The sequence below is a fragment of the Lepisosteus oculatus genome, chromosome 4 (assembly GCF_040954835.1).
Source record: "Lepisosteus oculatus isolate fLepOcu1 chromosome 4, fLepOcu1.hap2, whole genome shotgun sequence".
In the NCBI taxonomy this organism is placed as follows: domain Eukaryota; kingdom Metazoa; phylum Chordata; class Actinopteri; order Semionotiformes; family Lepisosteidae; genus Lepisosteus; species Lepisosteus oculatus.
Genome location: NC_090699.1, coordinates 14,238,681 through 14,263,660, shown reverse-complemented (window position 1 = coordinate 14,263,660; position 24,980 = coordinate 14,238,681). Strand labels below are relative to the sequence as shown.

Genomic DNA, 24,980 nt, shown 5'->3' with positions numbered 1-24,980 from the left:
CTCCCTCTCTCCGCCCGTCTGTCTCAGGTACAGCCTGTTCTCGGCAGTGTCTACAGTCTGCCCGGAGTGCCTTACTCCTCACCTGTCCTCCATCACCACCCTGATGCTGATGTCTCTGAAGTCCACTGAGGGCGTCACTGTGAGTCACAGGCCCTCTCCTTAGTCTCCTGTCTTCTCTCTCGCATGTCAGCATGCCAGCACCTAGTGCTTCACCACCCCATTACTCCAGCTCTTCAGCCAGTGTCTGTTCTGCCCTCAGGCTCACCTGGATGAGGAGCATCGGTCATTTCTGCTCCTGGACGAGGAAGACGAAGATGACGACGAAGAGAAAGAGGTGGTCGTGGAGGACGAGAGTGGACGAGACAGCGAGGGAGAGGAGAGAGACATTGCTGGGTGCGTACATCCGTCCTGCTCCATCTGGAAGAGCAGCGTTAGTGAAAGACAGATGGCTTCTGAGCTTCTGTTGTCCGTCGGCGATACTGAATTTTTATAATGGCCACGTTGTGTCTGCAGACGATCTCAGTGTATTTTTGCTCCTGTGTTGGCAGGTTCAGTGTGGAAAACGCCTATATCGATGAGAAGGAGGATGCCTGCGATGCTCTGGGGGAGATCGCCTACAACACAGGGTGAGATGGACAGGCTGACTCCCTGCAGCGCCAGGCTTGTCCACACACACTGCTGCGCTGTGCTAACTCTCACTCTCCCTCTCCCTCTCCCTCTCCCAGCTCTGCCTTCCTGCCCTTCCTGGAGTCCAGCTTCCAGCAGGTGTACGAGCTGCATGACGTGAGTGTGCCCCTTTCTGGTGCTGTGTGTCTGTCTGTGTGTGTGTGACTGCGACTGTCCGTCGGGGTGTGTCAGGGCGTGTGTGTGTGTGTGACTGCGACTGTCCGTCGGGGTGTGTCAGGGCGTGTGTGTGTGTGTGTGTGACTTTGACTGTCTGTTAGGGTGTGTCTGGGCGTGTTACTGTGACTGTCTGTCAGATGTGTCAGGGCGTGTGTTAGTGAGTGAGTGTGTTAGTGAGTGACTCTGACTGTGTGACTCTGACTGTCCGTCGGGATGTGTCTGGGCGTGTGTGTGTGTGACTGTGACTGTCTGTCAGGGTGGGTGGGTGTGTGTGTATGTGACTGTGACGGTCTGTCAGGGTGTCTGTCTGTGCGTGACTCTGACTGTCCGTCAGGGTGTGTCTGGGCGTGTTACTGTGACTGTCTGTCAGATGTGTCAGGGCGTGTGTTAGTGAGTGAGTGTGTTAGTGAGTGACTCTGACTGTGTGACTCTGACTGTCCGTCGGGGTGTGTCTGGGCGTGTGTGTGTGTGACTGTGACTGTCTGTCAGGGTGGGTGGGTGTGTGTGTGGGTGTGTGTGTATGTGACTGTGACGGTCTGTCAGGGTGTCTGTCTGTGCGTGACTCTGACTGTCCGTCAGGGTGTGTCTGGGTGTGTGTTACTGTGACTGTCTGTCAGATGTGTCGGGGCGTGTGTGTGTTAGTGAGTGACTCTGACTGTCCGTCGGGGTGTGTCTGGGTGTTTGTTAATGTGATTGTCTGTCAGTTGTGTCAGGGCGTTTGTGTGTTAGTGAGTGACTCTGACTGTGTTACTGACTGTCCGTCAGGGTGTGTCTGGGTGTTTGTTAATGTGATTGTCTGTCAGTTGTGTCAGGGCGTGTGTGTGTTAGTGAGTGACTCTGACTGTGTGACTGACTGTCCGTCAGGGTGTGTCTGGGTGTTTGTTAATGTGATTGTCTGTCAGTTGTGTCAGGGCGTGTGTGTGTTAGTGAGTGACTCTGACTGTGTGACTGACTGTCCGTCAGGGTGTGTCTGGGTGTTTGTTAATGTGATTGTCTGTCAGTTGTGTCAGGGCGTGTGTGTGTTAGTGAGTGACTCTGACTGTGTGACTGACTGTCCGTCAGGGTGTGTCTGGGTGTTTGTTAATGTGATTGTCTGTCAGTTGTGTCAGGGCGTGTGTGTGTTAGTGAGTGACTCTGACTGTGTGACTCTGACTGTCCGTCAGGGTGTGTGTCTGGGCGTGTGTTACTGTGACTGTCAGATGTGTCAGGGCGTGTGTGTGTGTGTGACTGTCCGTCAGGGTGTGTTTGTTCAGTGATACTCTGTGAGATCTGTTCTTTATCCCCTGTCTTTCCCTGCTCCCCTCAGTTCCCCCATGAGAACGTGCGGAAGGCAGCCTATGAGGCTCTGGGTCAGTTCTGCAGGGCCCAGCACCGGGTGTGGGAGGAGAGCCCCACTGAGAGCAACCACCAGGGTAACGCCTGTGTGCGTCTGTCTGTCCCTATCTGTGTCGGCTCTTCTGTCTCTGCGGTACTTGTCTGTCCCTGTCTGTGTCTCTGTGCTGCTTGTCTGTCTCTGCCCTTGTGTCTCTGTGCTACTTGTCTGTCCCTGTCTATGTGTCTCTGGCCTAGTGTCTCTGTGCTACTTGTCTGTCCCTGTCTATGTGTCTCTGGCCTAGTGTCTCTGTGGTACGTGTCTGTCCCTGTCTATGTGTCTCTGCCCTTGTGTCTCTGTGCTACTTGTCTGTCCCTGTCTATGTGTCTCTGCCCTTGTGTCTCTGTGCTACTTGTCTGTCCCTGTCTATGTGTCTCTGCCCTTGTGTCTCTGTGCTACTTGTCTGTCCCTGTCTATGTGTCTCTGCCCTTGTGTCTCTGTGCTACTTGTCTGTCCCTGTCTATGTGTCTCTGCCCTTGTGTCTCTGTGCTACTTGTCTGTCCCTGTCTATGTGTCTCTGCCCTTGTGTCTCTGTGCTACTTGTCTGTCCCTGTCTATGTGTCTCTGCCCTTGTGTCTCTGTGCTACTTGTCTGTCCCTGTCTATGTGTCTCTGCCCTTGTGTCTCTGTGCTACTTGTCTGTCCCTGTCTATGTGTCTCTGCCCTTGTGTCTCTGTGGTACTTGTCTGTCCCTGTCTATGTGTCTCTGGCCTAGTGTCTCTGTACTACTTGTCTGTCCCTGTCTGGACTGTGCTGTCTTGCTGTGTACAGTGCCCTGCAGCGTGTGTGTCTCCCCCAGCTCTGCACAAGCTGCTGTCAGTGGTGACCACCTGCTTCCTGAAGGCGGTGCGGGAGGAGAAGGAGAGGCAGGTGGTGATGGCGGTGCTGGAGTCTCTCAATGCTGTCCTCAAGTCCTGCAAAGGGGAGGCGCTGCAGGAGAACGGCCGCCTGCAGGAAATCAGCCACACCATCCGCGACGTGCTGAAGAAGAAGGTGCTCACCGATCAGTAAATTACCACTCAGTGTGTCTGTATTGACCCCTCTCTCTCAGTGCAGTGTTAATGTACTGGAGTGTCCAGTCAGTCAGTGTGTCTGTATGAACCCCTCTCTCTCAGTGCAGTGTTAATGTACTGGAGTGTCCAGTCAGTCAGTGTGTCTGTATGAACCCCTCTCTCTCAGTGCAGTGTTAATGTACTGGAGTGTCCAGTCAGTCAGTGTGTCTGTATGAACCCCTCTCTCTCAGTGCAGTGTTAATGTACTGGAGTGTCCAGTCAGTCAGTGTGTCTGTATGAACCCCTCTCTCTCAGTGCAGTGTTAATGTACTGGAGTGTCCAGTCAGTCAGTGTGTCTGTATGAACCCCTCTCTCTCAGTGCAGTGTTAATGTACTGGAGTGTCCAGTCAGTGTGTCTGTATGAACCCCTCTCTCTCAGTGCAGTGTTAATGTACTGGAGTGTCCAGTCAGTGTGTCTGTATGAACCCCTCTCTCTCAGTGCAGTGTTAATGTACTGGAGTGTCCAGTCAGTGTGTCTGTATGAACCCCTCTCTCTCAGTGCAGTGTTAATGTACTGGAGTGTCCAGTCAGTCAGTGTGTCTGTATGAACCCCTCTCTCTCAGTGCAGTGTTAATGTACTGGAGTGTCCAGTCAGTCAGTGTGTCTGTATGAACCCCTCTCTCTCAGTGCAGTGTTAATGTACTGGAGTGTCCAGTCAGTCAGTGTGTCTGTATGAACCCCTCTCTCTCAGTGCAGTGTTAATGTACTGGAGTGTCCAGTCAGTCAGTGTGTCTGTATGAACCCCTCTCTCTCAGTGCAGTGTTAATGTACTGGAGTGTCCAGTCAGTGTGTCTGTATGAACCCCTCTCTCTCAGTGCAGTGTTAATGTACTGGAGTGTCCAGTCAGTCAGTGTGTCTGTATGAACCCCTCTCTCTCAGTGCAGTGTTAATGTACTGGAGTGTCCAGTCAGTCAGTGTGTCTGTATGAACCCCTCTCTCTCAGTGCAGTGTTAATGTACTGGAGTGTCCAGTCAGTCAGTGTGTCTGTATGAACCCCTCTCTCTCAGTGCAGTGTTAATGTACTGGAGTGTCCAGTCAGTCAGTGTGTCTGTATGAACCCCTCTCTCTCAGTGCAGTGTTAATGTACTGGAGTGTCCAGTCAGTGTGTCTGTATGAACCCCTCTCTCTCAGTGCAGTGTTAATGTACTGGAGTGTCCAGTCAGTGTGTCTGTATGAACCCCTCTCTCTCAGTGCAGTGTTAATGTACTGGAGTGTCCAGTCAGTCAGTGTGTCTGTATGAACCCCTCTCTCTCAGTGCAGTGTTAATGTACTGGAGTGTCCAGTCAGTCAGTGTGTCTGTATGAACCCCTCTCTCTCAGTGCAGTGTTAATGTACTGGAGTGTCCAGTCAGTCAGTGTGTCTGTATGAACCCCTCTCTCTCAGTGCAGTGTTAATGTACTGGAGTGTCCAGTCAGTGTGTCTGTATGAACCCCTCTCTCTCAGTGCAGTGTTAATGTACTGGAGTGTCCAGTCAGTGTGTCTGTATGAACCCCTCTCTCTCAGTGCAGTGTTAATGTACTGGAGTGTCCAGTCAGTCAGTGTGTCTGTATGAACCCCTCTCTCTCAGTGCAGTGTTAATGTACTGGAGTGTCCAGTCAGTCAGTGTGTCTGTATGAACCCTCTCTCTCAGTGCAGTGTTAATGTACTGGAGTGTCCAGTCAGTGTGTCTGTATGAACCCCTCTCTCTCAGTGCAGTGTTAATGTACTGGAGTGTCCAGTCAGTCAGTGTGTCTGTATGAACCCCTCTCTCGCAGTGCAGTGTTAATGTACTGGAGTGTCCAGTCAGTGTGTCTGTATTGACCCCTCTCTCTCAGTGCAGTGTTAATGTACTGGAGTGTCCAGTCAGTCAGTGTGTCTGTATGAACCCCTCTCTCTCAGTGCAGTGTTAATGTACTGGAGTGTCCAGTCAGTCAGTGTGTCTGTATGAACCCCTCTCTCTCAGTGCAGTGTTAATGTACTGGAGTGTCCAGTCAGTCAGTGTGTCTGTATGAACCCCTCTCTCTCAGTGCAGTGTTAATGTACTGGAGTGTCCAGTCAGTCAGTGTGTCTGTATGAACCCCTCTCTCTCAGTGCAGTGTTAATGTACTGGAGTGTCCAGTCAGTCAGTGTGTCTGTATGAACCCCTCTCTCTCAGTGCAGTGTTAATGTACTGGAGTGTCCAGTCAGTGTGTCTGTATGAACCCCTCTCTCTCAGTGCAGTGTTAATGTACTGGAGTGTCCAGTCAGTGTGTCTGTATGAACCCCTCTCTCTCAGTGCAGTGTTAATGTACTGGAGTGTCCAGTCAGTGTGTCTGTATGAACCCCTCTCTCTCAGTGCAGTGTTAATGTACTGGAGTGTCCAGTCAGTCAGTGTGTCTGTATGAACCCCTCTCTCTCAGTGCAGTGTTAATGTACTGGAGTGTCCAGTCAGTCAGTGTGTCTGTATGAACCCCTCTCTCTCAGTGCAGTGTTAATGTACTGGAGTGTCCAGTCAGTCAGTGTGTCTGTATGAACCCCTCTCTCTCAGTGCAGTGTTAATGTACTGGAGTGTCCAGTCAGTCAGTGTGTCTGTATGAACCCCTCTCTCTCAGTGCAGTGTTAATGTACTGGAGTGTCCAGTCAGTGTGTCTGTATGAACCCCTCTCTCTCAGTGCAGTGTTAATGTACTGGAGTGTCCAGTCAGTCAGTGTGTCTGTATGAACCCCTCTCTCTCAGTGCAGTGTTAATGTACTGGAGTGTCCAGTCAGTCAGTGTGTCTGTATGAACCCCTCTCTCTCAGTGCAGTGTTAATGTACTGGAGTGTCCAGTCAGTCAGTGTGTCTGTATGAACCCTCTCTCTCAGTGCAGTGTTAATGTACTGGAGTGTCCAGTCAGTGTGTCTGTATGAACCCCTCTCTCTCAGTGCAGTGTTAATGTACTGGAGTGTCCAGTCAGTCAGTGTGTCTGTATGAACCCCTCTCTCGCAGTGCAGTGTTAATGTACTGGAGTGTCCAGTCAGTCAGTGTGTCTGTATGAACCCCTCTCTCTCAGTGCAGTGTTAATGTACTGGAGTGTCCAGTCAGTCAGTGTGTCTGTATGAACCCCTCTCTCTCAGTGCAGTGTTAATGTACTGGAGTGTCCAGTCAGTCAGTGTGTCTGTATGAACCCCTCTCTCTCAGTGCAGTGTTAATGTACTGGAGTGTCCAGTCAGTCAGTGTGTCTGTATGAACCCCTCTCTCTCAGTGCAGTGTTAATGTACTGGAGTGTCCAGTCAGTCAGTGTGTCTGTATGAACCCCTCTCTCTCAGTGCAGTGTTAATGTACTGGAGTGTCCAGTCAGTGTGTCTGTATGAACCCCTCTCTCTCAGTGCAGTGTTAATGTACTGGAGTGTCCAGTCAGTGTGTCTGTATGAACCCCTCTCTCTCAGTGCAGTGTTAATGTACTGGAGTGTCCAGTCAGTGTGTCTGTATGAACCCCTCTCTCTCAGTGCAGTGTTAATGTACTGGAGTGTCCAGTCAGTCAGTGTGTCTGTATGAACCCCTCTCTCTCAGTGCAGTGTTAATGTACTGGAGTGTCCAGTCAGTCAGTGTGTCTGTATGAACCCCTCTCTCTCAGTGCAGTGTTAATGTACTGGAGTGTCCAGTCAGTCAGTGTGTCTGTATGAACCCCTCTCTCTCAGTGCAGTGTTAATGTACTGGAGTGTCCAGTCAGTCAGTGTGTCTGTATGAACCCCTCTCTCTCAGTGCAGTGTTAATGTACTGGAGTGTCCAGTCAGTGTGTCTGTATGAACCCCTCTCTCTCAGTGCAGTGTTAATGTACTGGAGTGTCCAGTCAGTCAGTGTGTCTGTATGAACCCCTCTCTCTCAGTGCAGTGTTAATGTACTGGAGTGTCCAGTCAGTCAGTGTGTCTGTATGAACCCCTCTCTCTCAGTGCAGTGTTAATGTACTGGAGTGTCCAGTCAGTCAGTGTGTCTGTATGAACCCCTCTCTCTCAGTGCAGTGTTAATGTACTGGAGTGTCCAGTCAGTCAGTGTGTCTGTATAAACCCCTCTCTCTCAGTGCAGTGTTAATGTACTGGAGTGTCCAGTCAGTGTGTCTGTATGAACCCCTCTCTCTCAGTGCAGTGTTAATGTACTGGAGTGTCCAGTCAGTGTGTCTGTATGAACCCCTCTCTCTCAGTGCAGTGTTAATGTACTGGAGTGTCCAGTCAGTCAGTGTGTCTGTATGAACCCCTCTCTCTCAGTGCAGTGTTAATGTACTGGAGTGTCCAGTCAGTCAGTGTGTCTGTATGAACCCCTCTCTCTCAGTGCAGTGTTAATGTACTGGAGTGTCCAGTCAGTCAGTGTGTCTGTATGAACCCCTCTCTCTCAGTGCAGTGTTAATGTACTGGAGTGTCCAGTCAGTGTGTCTGTATGAACCCCTCTCTCTCAGTGCAGTGTTAATGTACTGGAGTGTCCAGTCAGTCAGTGTGTCTGTATGAACCCCTCTCTCTCAGTGCAGTGTTAATGTACTGGAGTGTCCAGTCAGTCAGTGTGTCTGTATGAACCCTCTCTCTCAGTGCAGTGTTAATGTACTGGAGTGTCCAGTCAGTGTGTCTGTATGAACCCCTCTCTCTCAGTGCAGTGTTAATGTACTGGAGTGTCCAGTCAGTCAGTGTGTCTGTATGAACCCCTCTCTCGCAGTGCAGTGTTAATGTACTGGAGTGTCCAGTCAGTGTGTCTGTATGAACCCCTCTCTCTCAGTGCAGTGTTAATGTACTGGAGTGTCCAGTCAGTGTGTCTGTATGAACCCCTCTCTCTCAGTGCAGTGTTAATGTACTGGAGTGTCCAGTCAGTCAGTGTGTCTGTATGAACCCCTCTCTCTCTCAGTGCAGTGTTAATGTACTGGAGTGTCCAGTCAGTCAGTGTGTCTGTATGAACCCCTCTCTCTCAGTGCAGTGTTAATGTACTGGAGTGTCCAGTCAGTCAGTGTGTCTGTATGAACCCCTCTCTCTCAGTGCAGTGTTAATGTACTGGAGTGTCCAGTCAGTCAGTGTGTCTGTATGAACCCCTCTCTCTCTATTGCAGACAGCTTGTCAGGATGCAGGAGATGATGGAGATGATGACGAGCAGCAGGTATGGAGTTTGTCTCTGTCTCTCTGTCAGTAGAAGGCTCTGCTAGCAGCAGTGGCTCCCTCAGTTCCTCTCCCTGTCTGCCTGTGTCCCTGTGATCCTGGAGTGCTGTCTGCTGGGAGTGTTCTCTTTGCTGTGGAGCCACGTGCTTTGTCTTCTGAGCAACGGAGGACGCTCATAGACGAGTCCCCTGCCACGCTGAAGCACAGACGAGGACAGGTGTCGGCTTAAGGTGTTTCATGACTGGAGGAGAGTGCTGTAGTGGGAGTCTGGAGGAGCTCTGGCAGTGGGAAGGAGCTGCTGTTGAAGTGCTTGAGGTTCTTCAGGACTTGGCCACGAGAAGAAGAGTCAGCCACTGGGCCGTCTCTGTTTTATACTGTTTTAGCAATACTTGGAACTGGTTTCTCCCCCTGCCTCTCCGTAGACTGAGGAGATTCATCTCCTTTGACCTGGGAGACTGGCAGCACAGCAGCTCAGGGGTGACCATTGCCTCCTCACAGCCCTGGGCCCTGGGTTCAGTTCCAGCGGTGCTGTCTGTGTGGAGTCTGCATGTTCTCCCTGTGTTCATGTGATTTCCTCTGGGTGAACCAGTTTTCTCCCACAATCCAGAGACATACTACCGGTTGATTGGCTTCTGGGAGAACTGGGCCTGGTGTGTGTGTGTGTGTGTGTCTCTGCTGTGTGCTGGACGGGCGTCCCCTTTAGGCTGTACCCTGCCTTGCACCCAGTGCTTGCTGGGATAGACTCCATCTCCCCTGTGATCCTGTATTGGGAGAAATAGATAGAAAATGAATGGATGGATGTTTCTCAGGGTATATTACGATCTCCTGACGGGAACCAGGAATCATGCCTATTGATCTTCTTTAAACTCTTTCCGAGGCTGCAGTGTGTTTGTGTGCTATGCTGGCCAGACCGAACCTGTGTGTTGTGAGCTTCAGTGTGAGGTCTACACTTTGCACTGTAGACCCTGGTGATCCCCGGCTGGTCCAGACAGGCCAGTAATGCCCTGAGTCACGCGTTGACCTGGGCGGGGGGCTGCTGACTGCGCTGTGCTGCCGCCCTGTGTTCCAGGCAGAGTATGACGCCATGCTGCAGGAGTTCGCTGGCGAGGGTATTCCCCTCCTCGCAGCCGCTGTGCCAGGAGAGACCTTCTCCCCCTACCTGAACGAGCTGCTGCCCCTGCTGATCAACAAGACTGTGAGTCTGTCAGACGCACACACTGCATCACACACTGTTACTGTATAACGCACAGTTTCACACAATCTTAGACACTATCAAACTAACACACTGTATCACACTCCCACTCTTACACACTGTATCACACTCACACATGCTCTGTTTCACTCTGTCACACTATCGCACACACTCTGTTACTCTGTTGTCTGTCTGAAAGAACACTCTTGGCACACATGTTGTATTCACAAGCTCGTGTTAGTGTGCTGTGTTGCGCAGTTGGGGTGAGTGTGTTCACACCTCCCCTGCCCTCTGTCTCTCCCTGGCAGAAGCCCTCCTGCACGGTGGCTGACCGCTCCTTCTCTCTGGGCACGCTGGCCGAGATCCTGCAGGCACTCGGGGGGGTGTCGGGTGGCGCGCCCGTCGCCGTCCAGCTGGCCAGTCGACTGCTGCCAGTGCTGGTGGGCGGCGTGAGGGACAGCGATGCCGAGGTGCGGAGCAACAGTGTGTTTGGAGTGGGGGCGCTAGCTCAGGCCTGCGGGCCTGCCCTCTCACAGTATCCTGCCTGCTGTCTGCACACTGAGCTGTAGGGAGTGTGAGTGGGAGAGGTGCAGTTCCACTGTGCTCAGGGTGGGGGCGCTAGCTCAGGCCTGCCCTCTCACAGTATCCTGCCTGCTGTCTGCACACTGAGCTGTAGGGAGTGTGAGTGGGAGAGGTGCAGTTCCACTGTGCTCAGGAAGGGGGTGCTAGGTCAGGCCTGCCCTCTCACATCCTGCCTGCTGTCTGCACACTGAGCTGTAGGGAGTGTGAGTGGGAGAGGTGCAGTTCCACTGTGCTCAGGAAGGGGGCGCTAGGTCAGGCCTGCCCTCTCACAGTATCCTGCCTGCTGTCTGCACACTGAGCTGTAGGGAGTGTGAGTGGGAGAGGTGCTGTTCCACTGTGCTCAGGAAGGGGGCGCTAGGTCAGGCCTGCCCTCTCACAGTATCCTGCCTGCTGTCTGCACACTGAGCTGTAGGGAGTGTGAGTGGGAGAGGTGCAGTTCCACTGTGCTCAGGGTGGGGGCGCTAGCTCAGGCCTGCCCTCTCACAGTATCCTGCCTGCTGTCTGCACACTGAGCTGTAGGGAGTGTGAGTGGGAGAGGTGCAGTTCCACTGTGCTCAGGAAGGGGGCGCTAGCTCAGGCCTGCCCTCTCACATCCTGCCTGCTGTCTGCACACTGAGCTGTAGGGAGTGTGAGTGGGAGAGGTGCAGTTCCACTGTGCTCAGGAAGGGGGCGCTAGGTCAGGCCTGCCCTCTCACAGTATCCTGCCTGCTGTCTGCACACTGAGCTGTAGGGAGTGTGAGTGGGAGAGGTGCTGTTCCACTGTGCTCAGGAAGGGGGCGCTAGGTCAGGCCTGCCCTCTCACATCCTGCCTGCTGTCTGCACACTGAGCTGTAGGGAGTGTGAGTGGGAGAGGTGCAGTTCCACTGTGCTCAGGAAGGGGGCGCTAGGTCAGGCCTGCCCTCTCACAGTATCCTGCCTGCTGTCTGCACACTGAGCTGTAGGGAGTGTGAGTGGGAGAGGTGCAGTTCCACTGTGCTCAGGGTGGGGGCGCTAGCTCAGGCCTGCCCTCTCACAGTATCCTGCCTGCTGTCTGCACACTGAGCTGTAGGGAGTGTGAGTGGGAGAGGTGCAGTTCCACTGTGCTCAGGAAGGGGGCGCTAGGTCAGGCCTGCCCTCTCACAGTATCCTGCCTGCTGTCTGCACACTGAGCTGTAGGGAGTGTGAGTGGGAGAGGTGCAGTTCCACTGTGCTCAGGGTGGGGGCGCTAGCTCAGGCCTGCCCTCTCACAGTATCCTGCCTGCTGTCTGCACACTGAGCTGTAGGGAGTGTGAGTGGGAGAGGTGCAGTTCCACTGTGCTCAGGAAGGGGGCGCTAGCTCAGGCCTGCCCTCTCACAGTATCCTGCCTGCTGTCTGCACACTGAGCTGTAGGGAGTGTGAGTGGGAGAGGTGCAGTTCCACTGTGCTCAGGGTGGGGGCGCTAGCTCAGGCCTGCGGGCCTGCCCTCTCACAGTATCCTGCCTGCTGTCTGCACACTGAGCACACATTAGCGCAGGCCTGCAGGATGCCGTCTGGAAGGAGCGGGATGTTTTTGCGGACTCTGCGGTGCCCTTTGCCCCCTCCTCTCCCGTCTCCGTCGTTGCCTTGACTCCCTGTCTCAGAGACTACCCCGCCATGCTGGCGCTGTTCTCCTCCCTGCTGTCCCGGGAGTCTGACCGCAGGGTGATCGACAACCTGTGTGCCGCGCTGAGCCGCATGATCCTGGCCAACACCGAGTGCGTCCCGCTGGAGCAGGTGAGTGCGCATGTGATCTGCCTCTCTCCCCCTCCGGGGCTGAAGCACGTTCATGCTAAATCCCATCCTCGTCCTCCACTTCCGGACACATTGTGGATTCATCTCCCAGCAATGTGATGAGACGTAAACCCTGAGGTCCTGACTCTCTGTGGTCAGTAAAAACCCCAGGGTGTTTCTCGAAGAGAGTAGGGGTGTTACCCCAGCATGCTGCCCAAATTTCCTCCTGGCCTTTACCAGTCATGGCCTCCTGATAACCCCCCTCTCTGAACTGGCCTCATCACTCTGCTCTCCTCCCCACTGAGAGCTGGTGTGTGTGAGCAGACTGGTGCATCATCCAGGAGGGGCTGCACACTGGTGGTGGTGGAGGGGATCCCCATTACCTGCAAAGAGCTTGTGAGTGGAGTGTCCAGAAATATAAGCGTAAGGAATATTATTACATACAAAAGAAAATGGTTTGTACTACATACATGGACTGCTAAACTCTGCCCTCTGTCAGGAGTGTCAAGAATGATGAAACTGTTGCTTGTCGCTGTGAAGTGTCTCTTTTTGTGGAGGTAATATTTTGCAGCTCTTTTGTCAGATGTACATTTCCGATGATCAAGAACCTGTCCCTCTTCTCTGTCCCCTGTCTGCTGTCTCAGGTGCTCCCTGCCGTGCTGTCATGTCTCCCCCTGAAGGAGGACCTGGAGGAGAACAGCACCGTGTTCAGCTGCCTGGCCTTCCTCTACACCCACACACAGCCGCTGGTGAGACGGCAGGGAACGGGGCACGTCAACCCGAGCTCGGGGGCCGGCCTCGACCGCTCCGTGGGTTTCGGGGCCCCAGCCTGTGATGGACGCATGTATGAGCTCACTTTATTGGCCACATACAAATACATATACAATTTCTCCAAAATGTATACAATTCTTTTCTCAGACCCCAGCTTGCTCTCCATGAGACACACAGACAGGGAGAGAAGCTGGGGGTCAGAGCGCAGGGTCAGCCATTTATACAGCACCCCTGGAGCAGCGGGGCTGAAGGGCCTCGCTCAGGGGCCCAATGGAGTGGGATTCGAACCGGCAGCCTTCCAGCCACAGGTGCAGATCCTGAGCCACAGAGCCACCACACCACGTATGGTAACGCAGTGACACTGTGAGCGGAGGCCGCTGTGTTCATCCCAGACAAGTGTGTCCGCCCCTGTCACCCCAGCAGAGATCAGTCACCAGTGGTGCGGCGGTAGCGCTGGAGAGGGCAGTGAAGACCCCAGAAACCCTCTCCAGCTCTGAAGGACAAGTGGGCATAGGAAGAGAGCACTTCAGCACAGGGTAGCAGTGTAACCGTTTGAGGTCCCAGTGTCAGGTCAGAGGGAGGAAACAGGGAAAAAGCAAAAGCAGAAGTGTGGTGTGGTGGCTCTGTGGCTCAGGATCTGCGCCTGTGGCTGGAAGGTTGCCGGTTCAAATCCCACAGCCGGCAGAGGAATCCTACGCCACTGGGCCCCTGAGCGAGGCCCTTCACCCCAGCTGCTCCAGGGGTGCTGTATAAATGGCTGACCCTGCGCTCTGACCCCCAGCTTCTCTCCCTGTCTGTGTCTCTCATGGAGAACAAGCTGGGGTCTGGAAAAAGACACATTCCTAGTGCAAGAAATTGTATATGGCCAATAAAGTGATCTTAAAAAAAGTCTAAAAGCACAGTGCTTTGCACAGTGGCGTCCATCTGGGGGATAAAAGAAACTTCTTGGGACAGCAGTGTCCAGTCTGGACTGTCACTGTTTAGCGGGGTCCACACTGGAAGAGAAAGAGCCCAAGACAACAGAAAAGGTGTCATCACAGTGGGACAGGAGAAAATAATTCATTCCAAAATAAGGAGTTCGGTCTCATTCCTTCTCGGATTTTGAGTTGGATTAAAGTTCTGGGTCTCTAAATGGCAGGATTGCTGGAGTTTATCAAAGGTATTTTCTGAGCACAGTGCCGTACGGGCGGGTTGCTAGTACAGGCCTCCTCTCTCCGTGCTGACGTTACAGTGCCAATACAAGCCAGGGAGCAGCAACACAGGGGGCAGAATCACAGCCAGCACAGCCTGTGGTGAAAACAGGCCAAATGACTTCAGTGCTACTGACGCTGGGAGAGAATACTTCCAGTGCACAAACACCAGGCATCAAATGGGGAGGGAGTGAAGTTAGTGATTTTGTGAAACAAAAATTGAGTCGAAGCCATAATGGACATAGAAGCTGAAATCGCCTGTATGAAGTGCAGTTCTCTATGAACGTGCTACTGAACGGTCTATTGACGTCATTACCGGTTTAGTTATGTTTTGAAAATCATAAATGCCTGAAAATTGACGCCCTTTTTGGATGTTTCTTTAATAGCCAGAAATACTGAAATAATTACACTAACCATAAAAACACCTCCCAGAGTGATGTAGCAGTGTACAGCCTGAGTAAGTGTTCTCCTGTGCTGTGTTGTGCAGGTTGTGGGACACCTGAAGCCAGTGGTGTCTGCAGTCAGTCAGGTCCTGGGAACCAAAGAACTCAAGCCTGGTGAGGCGTCATCTGTTGTTGTCTGTCACTCTGTGTGTGTCTGTGTCTGTCATCTGTGCTGTACTGTCGTACTGCAATTCACCGTTTCAGGTTCTTGAGCTGTTTAACCCACTGTGTCACGGTGTGCTCGTCAGGAGCGCGGTGGCTCGACTGTTCACCAGTGACAGGACGTCACTGTGTGCTCGTCAGGAGTGTGTTGGCTTGACTGTTCACGGGTGACAGGACGTCACTGTGTGCTCGTCAGGAGTGTGTTGGCTTGACTGTTCACGGGTGACAGGACGTCACTGTGTGCTCGTCAGGAGTGTGTTGGCTTGACTGTTCACCGGTGACAGGACGTCACTGTGTGCTCGTCAGGAGTGTGTTGGCTTGACTGTTCACTGGTGACAGGACTTCACTGTGTGCTCGTCAGGAGTGTGGTGGCTTGACTGTTCACCGGTGACAGGACGTCACTGTGTGCTCGTCAGGAGCGCGGTGGCTTGACTGTTCACTGGTGACAGGACGTCACTGTGTGCTCGTCAGGAGCGCGGTGGCTTGACTGTTCACCGGTGACAGGACGTCACTGTGTGCTCGTCAGGAGTGTGTTGGCTTGACTGTTCACCCGTGACAGGACGTCACTGTGTGCTCGTCAGGAGTGTGTTGGCTTGACTGTTCACTGGTGACAGGACGTCACTGTGTGCTCGTCAGGAGTGTGTTGGCTTGACTGTTCACTGGTGACAGGACGTCACTGTGTGCTCGTCAGGAGCGCGGTGGCTTGACTGTTCACCCATGACAGGACGTCACTGTGTGCTCGTCAGGAGCGCGGTGGCTTGACTGTTCACCCATGACAGGACGTCACCGTGTGCTCGTCAGGAGCGCGGTGGCTTGACTGTTCACTGGTGACAGGACGTCACTGTGTGCTCGTCAGGAGCGTGGTGGCTTGACTGTTCACTGGTGACAGGACGTCACTGTGTGCTCGTCAGGAGCGCGGTGGCTTGACTGTTCACCGGTGACAGGACGTCACTGTGTGCTCGTCAGGAGTGTGCTGGCTTGACTGTTCACCCGTGACAGGACGTCACTGTGTGCTCGTCAGGAGTGTGTTGGCTTGACTGTTCACCCGTGACAGGACGTCACTGTGTGCTCGTCAGGAGCGTGTTGGCTTGACTGTTCACTGGTGACAGGACGTCACTGTGTGCTCGTCAGGAGCGCGGTGGCTTGACTGTTCACCGGTGACAGGACGTCACTGTGTGCTCGTCAGGAGTGTGTTGGCTTGACTGTTCACCGGTGACAGGACGTCACTGTGTGCTCGTCAGGAGCGCGGTGGCTTGACTGTTCACCGGTGACAGGACGTCACTGTGTGCTCGTCAGGAGCGCGGTGGCTTGACTGTTCACCGGTGACAGGACGTCACTGTGTGCTCGTCAGGAGCGTGGTGGCTCGACTGTTCACCGGTGACAGGACGTCACGGTGTGCTCGTCAGGAGTGCGGAGCACTTTTAAACATTAGTGGACATTTGAGGGATATTTTCTTTGTTATTGTGTGGATCACAGGAAACAATACTTGCATTACTGTACTGTAGTAATATTTCTTAAGTACAACAATAGTTAAATCTGCATGGATTTTTTTGGTTTATCCAAGAATGTTGTAGTGGGTATTACTTTGTCTTCATTTCATCATTATTTATTGTCTGCTTTATGTCTGAAAGAGAATGAGCAGAGATGTGAAAAGGCTGTGACAATCTGATGCCCTTTGCTTTTGTAATGCAGTGTTCTGTCAGGGTGTCTATATTGGCTGTTGTTCTCTGTTTCAGATATCCAGAACACTTTGCTTCTGTTGCTCAGAGACGTCGCCCAGCGTTATCCACAGGAGTTCCAGACCGCTGTGATGTCACTTCCTGCTCAGGGGAGGGCCACGGTGACCTCTGCTGTTACTGCCTCCTAGCCCCGCCCACATCGGTGGAAGCTCTCTCTTCATTGGCTGTCTGCCAAATCAGTATCTTCAAGTTTAGCCAATGAGGTTGGGCGCTCAGTAGCTATTTAATTTATACCATCAATCTTCGTACTATCAATTGAAACACAGAGAGCCAAAGTTCAGACTTAATGCAAAGACTGTTTAGTTCTAATTTTTACTTTAATTTTATCCTTTGTTGTTGCTGTTTAATATTTCACTTTCTTCTATGAAGGGGAGTGCTTTTGGAGTTGCTGGGTGTTTTTCAAACCATTAACCAGTTTAGAGAGGTTTGTAATGTGGAGAGCAGAAAGACGACAGGAGTCAAGGTATCTTTCACATTTACTTTCCCTCTGTTAGAGTATTATTATTATTGTTGTTTTGAAGTTGTTTTCATTTACTGACTGATAAACACATTTCCAATGAGAATTTTCTCTGTGTGAAAATTGCTGCAGAACTCAAGTAGTACAAAATAAAATTTTCCTAGGCACTTAATCCACTGCTCTCTGCATGTCTTTCACCTGTTTTCTCTTTCCTGTACTCCCATCCCCTGTCCTGCCCCTGCAGGCTTGCACCCGCTCCATTGTCTAAGCATTGGTACACCCTGGACAGGACACCAGTCCATCGCAGGGCAGACACGCACACACAATCACACCCTCACACACCCTGGACAGGACACCAGTCCATCACAGGGCAGAGGCACACACAATCACACCCTCACACACCCTGGACAGGACACCAGTCTGTCGCAGGGCAGACGCGCTCACACAATCACACTCTCACACACCCTGGACAGGACACCAGTCCGTCGCAGGGCAGATGTGCACACAGTCACACTCTCACACACCCTGGACAGGACACCAGTCCATCGCAGGGCAGACACGCACACACAATCACACCCTCACACACCCTGGACAGGACACCAGTCCATCACAGGGCAGAGGCACACACAATCACACCCTCACACACCCTGGACAGGACACCAGTCTGTCGCAGGGCAGACGCGCTCACACAATCACACTCTCACACACCCTGGACAGGACACCAGTCCGTCGCAGGGCAGATGTGCACACAGTCACACTCTCACACACCCTGGACAGGACACCAGTCCATCGCAGGGCAGACATGCACACACAATCACACCCTCACACACCCTGGACAGGACACCAGTCCATCACAGGGCAGAGGCACACACAATCACACCCTCACACACCCTGGACAGGACACCAGTCCATCGCAGGGCAGACACGCACACACAATCACACCCTCACACACCCTGGACAGGACACCAGTCCATCACAGGGCAGAGGCACACACAATCACACCCTCACACACCCTGGACAGGACACCAGTCTGTCGCAGGGCAGACGCGCTCACACAATCACACTCTCACACACCCTGGACAGGACACCAGTCCGTCGCAGGGCAGATGTGCACACAGTCACACTCTCACACACCCTGGACAGGACACCAGTCCATCACAGGGCAGAGGCACACACAATCACGCTCTCACACACCCTGGACAGGACACCAGTCCATCACAGGGCAGAGGCACACACAATCACACCCTCACACACCCTGGACAGGACACCAGTCCATCGCAGGGCAGACACGCACACACAATCACACCCTCACACACCCTGGACAGGACACCAGTCCATCACAGGGCAGAGGCACACACAATCACACCCTCACACACCCTGGACAGGACACCAGTCCATCGCAGGGCAGACACGCACACACAATCACACTCTCACACACCCTGGACAGGACACCAGTCCGTCGCAGGGCAGATGTGCACACAGTCACACTCTCACCACACCCTGGACAGGACACCAGTCCATCACAGGGCAGAGGCACACACAATCACACCCTCACACACCCTGGACAGGACACCAGTCCATCACAGGGCAGAGGCACACACAATCACACCCTCACACACCCTGGACAGGACACCAGTCCATCACAGGGCAGAGGCACACACAATCACACCCTCACACACCCTGGACAGGACACCAGTCCATCACAGGGCAGACACGCACACAAAATCACACTCTCACACACCCTGGACAGGACACCAGTCTGTCGCAGGGCAGACGCGCTCACACAATCACACTCTCACACCACGGCCCATTTTCCCTGAAGCCAGTTAACCTACCAGTATGTATTTGGACTGCGGGAGAAAACCCACATGCGCATGGGGAGAACATGCAAACTCCACACAGATAGCACCCCAGGAATTGAACCCAGAACCCCAGCAAGGCGAGTAGCAAAGCTCACCACTGTGCCACCCTGCCCCCACTGGTTCTGTAGTGCTACACTGAGACTCATCGCGGACTGACGGGGACACGTGACTATCATCTGTTTGAATGCTGACCTCTGATACTGATGAGAGAGACTGCAGTCATTAGTGGCAAAGCAGGAAAAATTTTTATTGTTTATTTCAAATCATGTAAGTCAGGTGTTAATGTACATCACTGAACAGAGTTAAGAACTTCTTACAATGGGAAACTATTTCTTGCAATAATCCCAGTGCAGTAGTGCTGTAGAACAGTCCCATTACAACAGGAGCTACAGTCCCAGTACAGTACAACAGTCCCATTACAACAGGAGCTACAGTCCCAGTACAGTACAACAGTCCCATTACAATAGGAGCTACAGTCCCAGTACAGTACAACAGTCCCATTACAATAGGAGCTACAGTCCCAGTACAGGAGAACAGTCCAGTTACAATAGGAGCTACAGTCCAGTACAGGAGAACAGTCCCGTTACACTAAGGCCTATAGTTACAGCATAGTAAAGAATTACATTTCAGATTGGTCAACATCACTGAGAACTAGATGCCCATAGAGCCCATAGATAAAGGTCTTTAGCTGAAGGGTTCACTTGCAGGAAAGCTCATTACTAAATCTTTTTTGCTTCAGAAGTCATCTTTGCTAATTCAGGATCAAATTTCCTTTGGTTTCTTTGGTTTTCTGCCAGTTTGGATGTGATTCTGTATCCACAGCAACAACCATCTCCACTGTCTTGTCACTGTTCTCTGGCAGCCCTTCTAGGAGAGAAAGAGGGGTTAATAATACACTGACTGACTGGACACTCCAGTACATTAACACTGCACTGAGAGAGAGGGGTTCATACAGACACACTGACTGACTGGACACTCCAGTACATTAACACTGCACTGAGAGAGAGGGGTTCATACAGACACACTGACTGACTGGACACTCCAGTACATTAACACTGCACTGAGAGAGAGGGGTTCATACAGACACACTGACTGACTGGACACTCCAGTACATTAACACTGCACTGAGAGAGAGGGGTTCATACAGACACACTGACTGACTGGACACTCCAGTACATTAACACTGCACTGAGAGAGAGGGGTTCATACAGACACACTGACTGACTGGACACTCCAGTACATTAACACTGCACTGAGAGAGAGGGGTTCATACAGACACACTGACTGACTGGACACTCCAGTACATTAACACTGCACTGAGAGAGAGGGGTTCATACAGACACACTGACTGGACACTCCAGTACATTAACACTGCACTGAGAGAGAGGGGTTCATACAGACACACTGACTGACTGGACACTCCAGTACATTAACACTGCACTGAGAGAGAGGGGTTCATACAGACACACTGACTAACTGGACACTCCAGTACATTAACACTGCACTGAGAGAGAGGGGTTCATACAGACACACTGACTGACTGGACACTCCAGCACAGTAACACTGCACTGAGAGAGAGGGGTTCATACAGACACACTGACTGACTGGACACTCCAGTACATTAACACTGCACTGAGAGAGAGGGGTTCATACAGACACACTGACTAACTGGACACTCCAGTACATTAACACTGCACTGAGAGAGAGGGGTTCATACAGACACACTGACTGACTGGACACTCCAGTACATTAACACTGCACTGAGAGAGAGGGGTTCATACAGACACACTGACTGGACACTCCAGTACATTAACACTGCACTGAGAGAGAGGGGTTCATACAGACACACTGACTGACTGGACACTCCAGTACATTAACACTGCACTGAGAGAGAGGGGTTCATACAGACACACTGACTGACTGGACACTCCAGTACATTAACACTGCACTGAGAGAGAGGGGTTCATACAGACACACTGACTGACTGGACACTCCAGTACATTAACACTGCACTGAGAGAGAGGGGTTCATACAGACACACTGACTGACTGGACACTCCAGTACATTAACACTGCACTGAGAGAGAGGGGTTCATACAGACACACTGACTGGACACTCCAGTACATTAACACTGCACTGAGAGAGAGGGGTTCATACAGACACACTGACTGACTGGACACTCCAGTACATTAACACTGCACTGAGAGAGAGGGGTTCATACAGACACACTGACTAACTGGACACTCCAGTACATTAACACTGCACTGAGAGAGAGGGGTTCATACAGACACACTGACTGACTGGACACTCCAGCACAGTAACACTGCACTGAGAGAGAGGGGTTCATACAGACACACTGACTGACTGGACACTCCAGTACATTAACACTGCACTGAGAGAGAGGGGTTCATACAGACACACTGACTAACTGGACACTCCAGTACATTAACACTGCACTGAGAGAGAGGGGTTCATACAGACACACTGACTGGACACTCCAGTACATTAACACTGCACTGAGAGAGAGGGGTTCATACAGACACACTGACTGACTGGACACTCCAGTACATTAACACTGCACTGAGAGAGAGGGGTTCATACAGACACACTGACTGGACACTCCAGTACATTAACACTGCACTGAGAGAGAGGGGTTCATACAGACACACTGACTGACTGGACACTCCAGTACATTAACACTGCACTGAGAGAGAGGGGTTCATACAGACACACTGACTGACTGGACACTCCAGTACATTAACACTGCACTGAGAGAGAGAGGGGTTCATACAGACACACTGACTGGACACTCCAGTACATTAACACTGCACTGAGAGAGAGGGGTTCATACAGACACACTGACTGACTGGACACTCCAGTACATTAACACTGCACTGAGAGAGAGAGGGGTTAGTACAGACACACTGACTGACTGGACACTCCAGTACATTAACACTGCACTGAGAGAGAGGGGTTCATACAGACACACTGACTGACTGGACACTCCAGCACATTAACACTGCACTGAGAGAGAGGGGTTCATACAGACACACTGACTGACTGGACACTCCAGTACATTAACACTGCACTGAGAGAGAGGGGTTCATACAGACACACTGACTGACTGGACACTCCAGTACATTAACACTGCACTGAGAGAGAGGGGTTCATACAGACACACTGACTGACTGGACACTCCAGTACATTAACACTGCACTGAGAGAGAGGGGTTCATACAGACACACTGACTGACTGGACACTCCAGTACATTAACACTGCACTGAGAGAGAGGGGTTCATACAGACACACTGACTGACTGGACACTCCAGTACATTAACACTGCACTGAGAGAGAGGGGTTCATACAGACACACTGACTGACTGGACACTCCAGTACATTAACACTGCACTGAGAGAGAGGGGTTCATACAGACACACTGACTGACTGGACACTCCAGTACATTAACACTGCACTGAGAGAGAGGGGTTCATACAGACACACTGACTGACTGGACACTACAGTACGTTTAGAATGCAGCTGGAGAGTGAGTTGTAAATATGTTGATACATTCAGTTGGAAGATGCTGGCTTGAAATTTTTTTTTTTCATTTTCCTGCAGTGAAGTGTCCGTCTCACCCGGGTGTGTTATTTCACAGCCTGGGGAACGGAATGAGATCAGATTAATCCATCATTAATGCTGTCTGAGATCTAAACAGCCTGGCCCCACTCACCTCTCTGGGTGTGTCTCCAGGGCAGCACCGACACACAGCTCCTGCAGTAACTGCGGTCCGTGTGCGTCTCGGTGCTGTACAGGATCTCCTGCTCCTGCGGGTCGCCGGTCCTCTGCACTCGGACCCGGGCCTCCACGACCAGGACCTCCTTCTCCCGCAGCTGGCTGGGGCCCTTCCGGACCCGAGTCTTCGTGCTGTCCACCCAGAACACCTTCTCCTTTACTGCAGACCTGCGCAGACACACCCTCACTAGATTACGATCTATAACACTGCTGACTGGTAGTAACGTAAGTTGGGGCTGTGGTGCTCTCCTCGTGCGGTGCACACGGGTCACGAGGCTCACGCCCGCTCACCGACTCGTGTGTTGCACGTGGGTCCCTAGGCGCCTGCTCACCGACTCGTGTGGTGCACATGGGTCCCGAGGCGCCTGCTCACCGACTCGTGTGGTGCACGTGGGTCCCGAGGCGCACGCCTGCTCACCGACTCTCTCTCCCAGCCCCATATCCCCCAGTGTCTCTCTCTCCCAGCCCCAAATCCCCCAGTGTGTCTCTCTCTCTCTCTCTCTCTCTCCCAGCCGCTCACTGTGAGATCCCCAGGTCCCCCAGTGTCTCTCTCTCCCTCCCAGCTCCAGATCCTCCAGTGTCTCTCTCTTTCCCAGCCCCAGGTCCTTCAGTGTGTCTCTCTCTCCCCGCCCCAGGTCCCTCAGTGTCTCTCTCTCTCTCCCCCAGCCAGACTCACTGTGAGATCCCCAGGTCCCTCAGTGTCTCTCTCTCTCTCTCTCCCCCAGCCAGACTCACTGTGAGATCCCCAGATCCCTCAGTGTCTCTCTTTCCCAGTCAGACTCACTGTGAGATCCCTAGGTCCTCTCAGTGTCTCTCTTTCCCAGTCAGACTCACTGTGAGATCCCCCAGTGTTTCTTTCCCAGTCAGACTCACTGTGAGATCCCCAGATCCCTCAGTGTCTCTTTCTCTCCCCCAGCCAGACTAACTGTGAGATCCCTAGGTCCCTCAGTGTCTCTCTTTCCCAGTCAGACTCACTGTGAGATCCCCAGATCCCTCAGTGTCTCTCTTTCCCAGTCAGACTCACTGTGAGATCCCCAGATCCCTCAGTGTCTCTCTTTCCCAGTCAGACTCACTGTGAGATCCCCCAGTGTTTCTTTCCCAGTCAGACTCACTGTGAGATCCCCAGGTCCCTCAGTGTCTCTCTCTCTCTCCCCCAGCCAGACTAACTGTGAGATCCCTAGGTCCCTCAGTGTCTCTCTTTCCCAGTCAGACTCACTGTGAGATCCCCAGATCCCTTAGTGTCTCGCTCTGTCCCAGCCAGACTCACTGTGATCCCCAGATCCCTCAGTGTCTCTCTCTCTCCCAGCGGACTCACTGTGAGATCCCCAGGTCCCTCAGCGTCAGGTCCAGGAAGGGAAAGGCCTCCTCCACGCTCAGCAGTTCGATGGGCAGGGAGACGCAGAGGGGCAGATCCCTCTCCAGATCGGAGCGCACCATCCCTGCGCCCCACAGCTGGGAGACAGGTGTGCGCAAATACCTCTCTTCCTCACCCGCGTGTCCGAGTTAAACTGGTCGGAATGTGAGAAAACTGGAAAATAAATTCTCCTCTGTCTCTGTGTGTGGACCGCTCACTCGTCAGTGTGGAGTGGGACTGGGTCTCTCTGTCTGTGTGTGGGGCTGAGTCTCTCTCTGTCTCTGTGTGTGGGGCAGAGTCTCTCTCTGAGGTGGTGCCGTCAGCTCTCTGCCTCTTGTTCTTGGGGGCAGATATATGTCACGCATGTGAAAGTGTGTAATTTGGCGCTTGGCTGTGGAGCTCATTAAACTGTCAAGACTGACATGTCAGTCCACCTTGACAGCAGAATCACAGTCTGTGTCACCAGCTCTGCTCCCGGTCTCACCTCTCCTCTCTCACTGACTCTTGTCCTTGAGAAACCCCCACTAGGACAGGAGACACAGTGAGAGAGGAGATGACACAGAATCCCTCGGTAATAAACACAACAGGACAGGAGACACAGTGAGAGAGGAGAGGAGATCACAGAGAATCCCTCAGTAATAAACACACAACAGGACAGGAGATGTTCTGTTAGTGTCAAATCTGGCAGAATACTATGGCATAATAAAGACTGCCCATGACTTTGCTACAGTGTGTTTATTTAACCATGTTGATATTTCTTTGTAATTAAAATATTTCAGCTATAGCAGATAATAACGGTTTGATCTCACATGCACTCTCTCTCTGTGTGATGAGTCAGAGTGCATACTGACTGATTTATTGAATTCTCACACAGATGCGCCACATTTTAAACATTTTAAAAATCTGTTCAAATAACCCTTACACTCCCCTCACACCCCCTTGGACACTTGGCTTGGAGCAGTGTTAATTTACTGCAGTGTCCAGTCAGTCAGTCTGTCTGTATGAACCCCTCTCTCTCAGTGCAGTGTTAATGTACTGGAGTGTCCAGTCAGTCAGTGTGTCTGTATGAACCCCTCTCTCTCAGTGCAGTGTTAATGTACTGGAGTGTCCAGTCAGTGTGTCTGTATGAACCCCTCTCTCTCAGTGCAGTGTTAATGTACTGGAGTGTCCAGTCAGTCAGTGTGTCTGTATGAACCCCTCTCTCTCAGTGCAGTGTTAATGTACTGGAGTGTCCAGTCAGTGTGTCTGTATGAACCCCCCTCTCTCAGTGCAGTGTTAATGTACTGGAGTGTCCAGTCAGTCAGTGTGTCTGTATGAACCCCTCTCTCTCAGTGCAGTGTTAATGTACTGGAGTGTCCAGTCAGTCAGTG

At 52.3% G+C, this 24,980-nt stretch overlaps 2 protein-coding genes across 5 annotated transcripts in view; one reads left to right on the top strand and one right to left on the bottom strand.

Annotated features, from left to right (window-relative positions):
• ipo4 (importin 4) overlaps positions 1–16,774 on the top strand; it is a 43,527-nt gene extending 26,753 nt beyond the window's left edge. For all 3 annotated transcript variants that reach the window (XM_069188033.1, XM_069188035.1, XM_069188034.1), the window contains exons 18-30: positions 28–139; positions 260–393; positions 549–626; positions 726–783; positions 2,150–2,255; positions 3,014–3,207; positions 8,291–8,338; positions 9,407–9,532; positions 9,838–10,064; positions 11,711–11,843; positions 12,485–12,589; positions 14,289–14,358; positions 16,143–16,774. In XM_069188033.1, coding sequence (XP_069044134.1) covers positions 28–139; positions 260–393; positions 549–626; positions 726–783; positions 2,150–2,255; positions 3,014–3,207; positions 8,291–8,338; positions 9,407–9,532; positions 9,838–10,064; positions 11,711–11,843; positions 12,485–12,589; positions 14,289–14,358; positions 16,143–16,273 — 1,522 coding nt within the window. In that variant the 3' untranslated portion in view covers positions 16,274–16,774. The remainder of the gene's footprint in view (positions 1–27; positions 140–259; positions 394–548; positions 627–725; positions 784–2,149; positions 2,256–3,013; positions 3,208–8,290; positions 8,339–9,406; positions 9,533–9,837; positions 10,065–11,710; positions 11,844–12,484; positions 12,590–14,288; positions 14,359–16,142) is intronic.
• Positions 16,775–19,215: 2,441 nt separating this feature from the next.
• On the bottom strand, positions 19,216–24,149 carry LOC138238145 (uncharacterized). 2 transcript variants are annotated; one of them, XM_069188190.1, is made up of 3 exons: positions 23,572–24,149; positions 22,195–22,424; positions 19,216–19,328 (listed from the first exon to the last, which is right to left on the bottom strand). In XM_069188190.1, exons 1-3 carry the CDS (start codon positions 23,691–23,693, stop codon positions 19,216–19,218), a joined length of 465 nt encoding a protein of 154 aa, XP_069044291.1. In that variant the 5' UTR covers positions 23,694–24,149. The 2 variants fall into 2 exon arrangements, with proteins under 2 accessions (XP_069044291.1, XP_069044290.1); XM_069188189.1 differs by having other exon boundaries at positions 19,216–19,331; positions 23,572–24,146.
• Positions 24,150–24,980: the final 831 nt, after the last annotated feature.

Coding starts and splice junctions, on each gene's coding strand:
- LOC138238145 (XM_069188189.1), bottom strand. CDS start 23,693: ATGGTGCGCTCCGATCTGGAGAGGGATCTGCCCCTCTGCGTCTCCCTG. Junction 22,425..23,571: donor AGGGACCTGGGGATCTCACA/GTGAGTCCGCTG, acceptor GTGTCTGCGCAG/GTCTGCAGTAAAGGAGAAGG. Junction 19,332..22,194: donor CTGGAGACACACCCAGAGAG/GTGAGTGGGGCC, acceptor TTTCTCTCCTAG/AAGGGCTGCCAGAGAACAGT.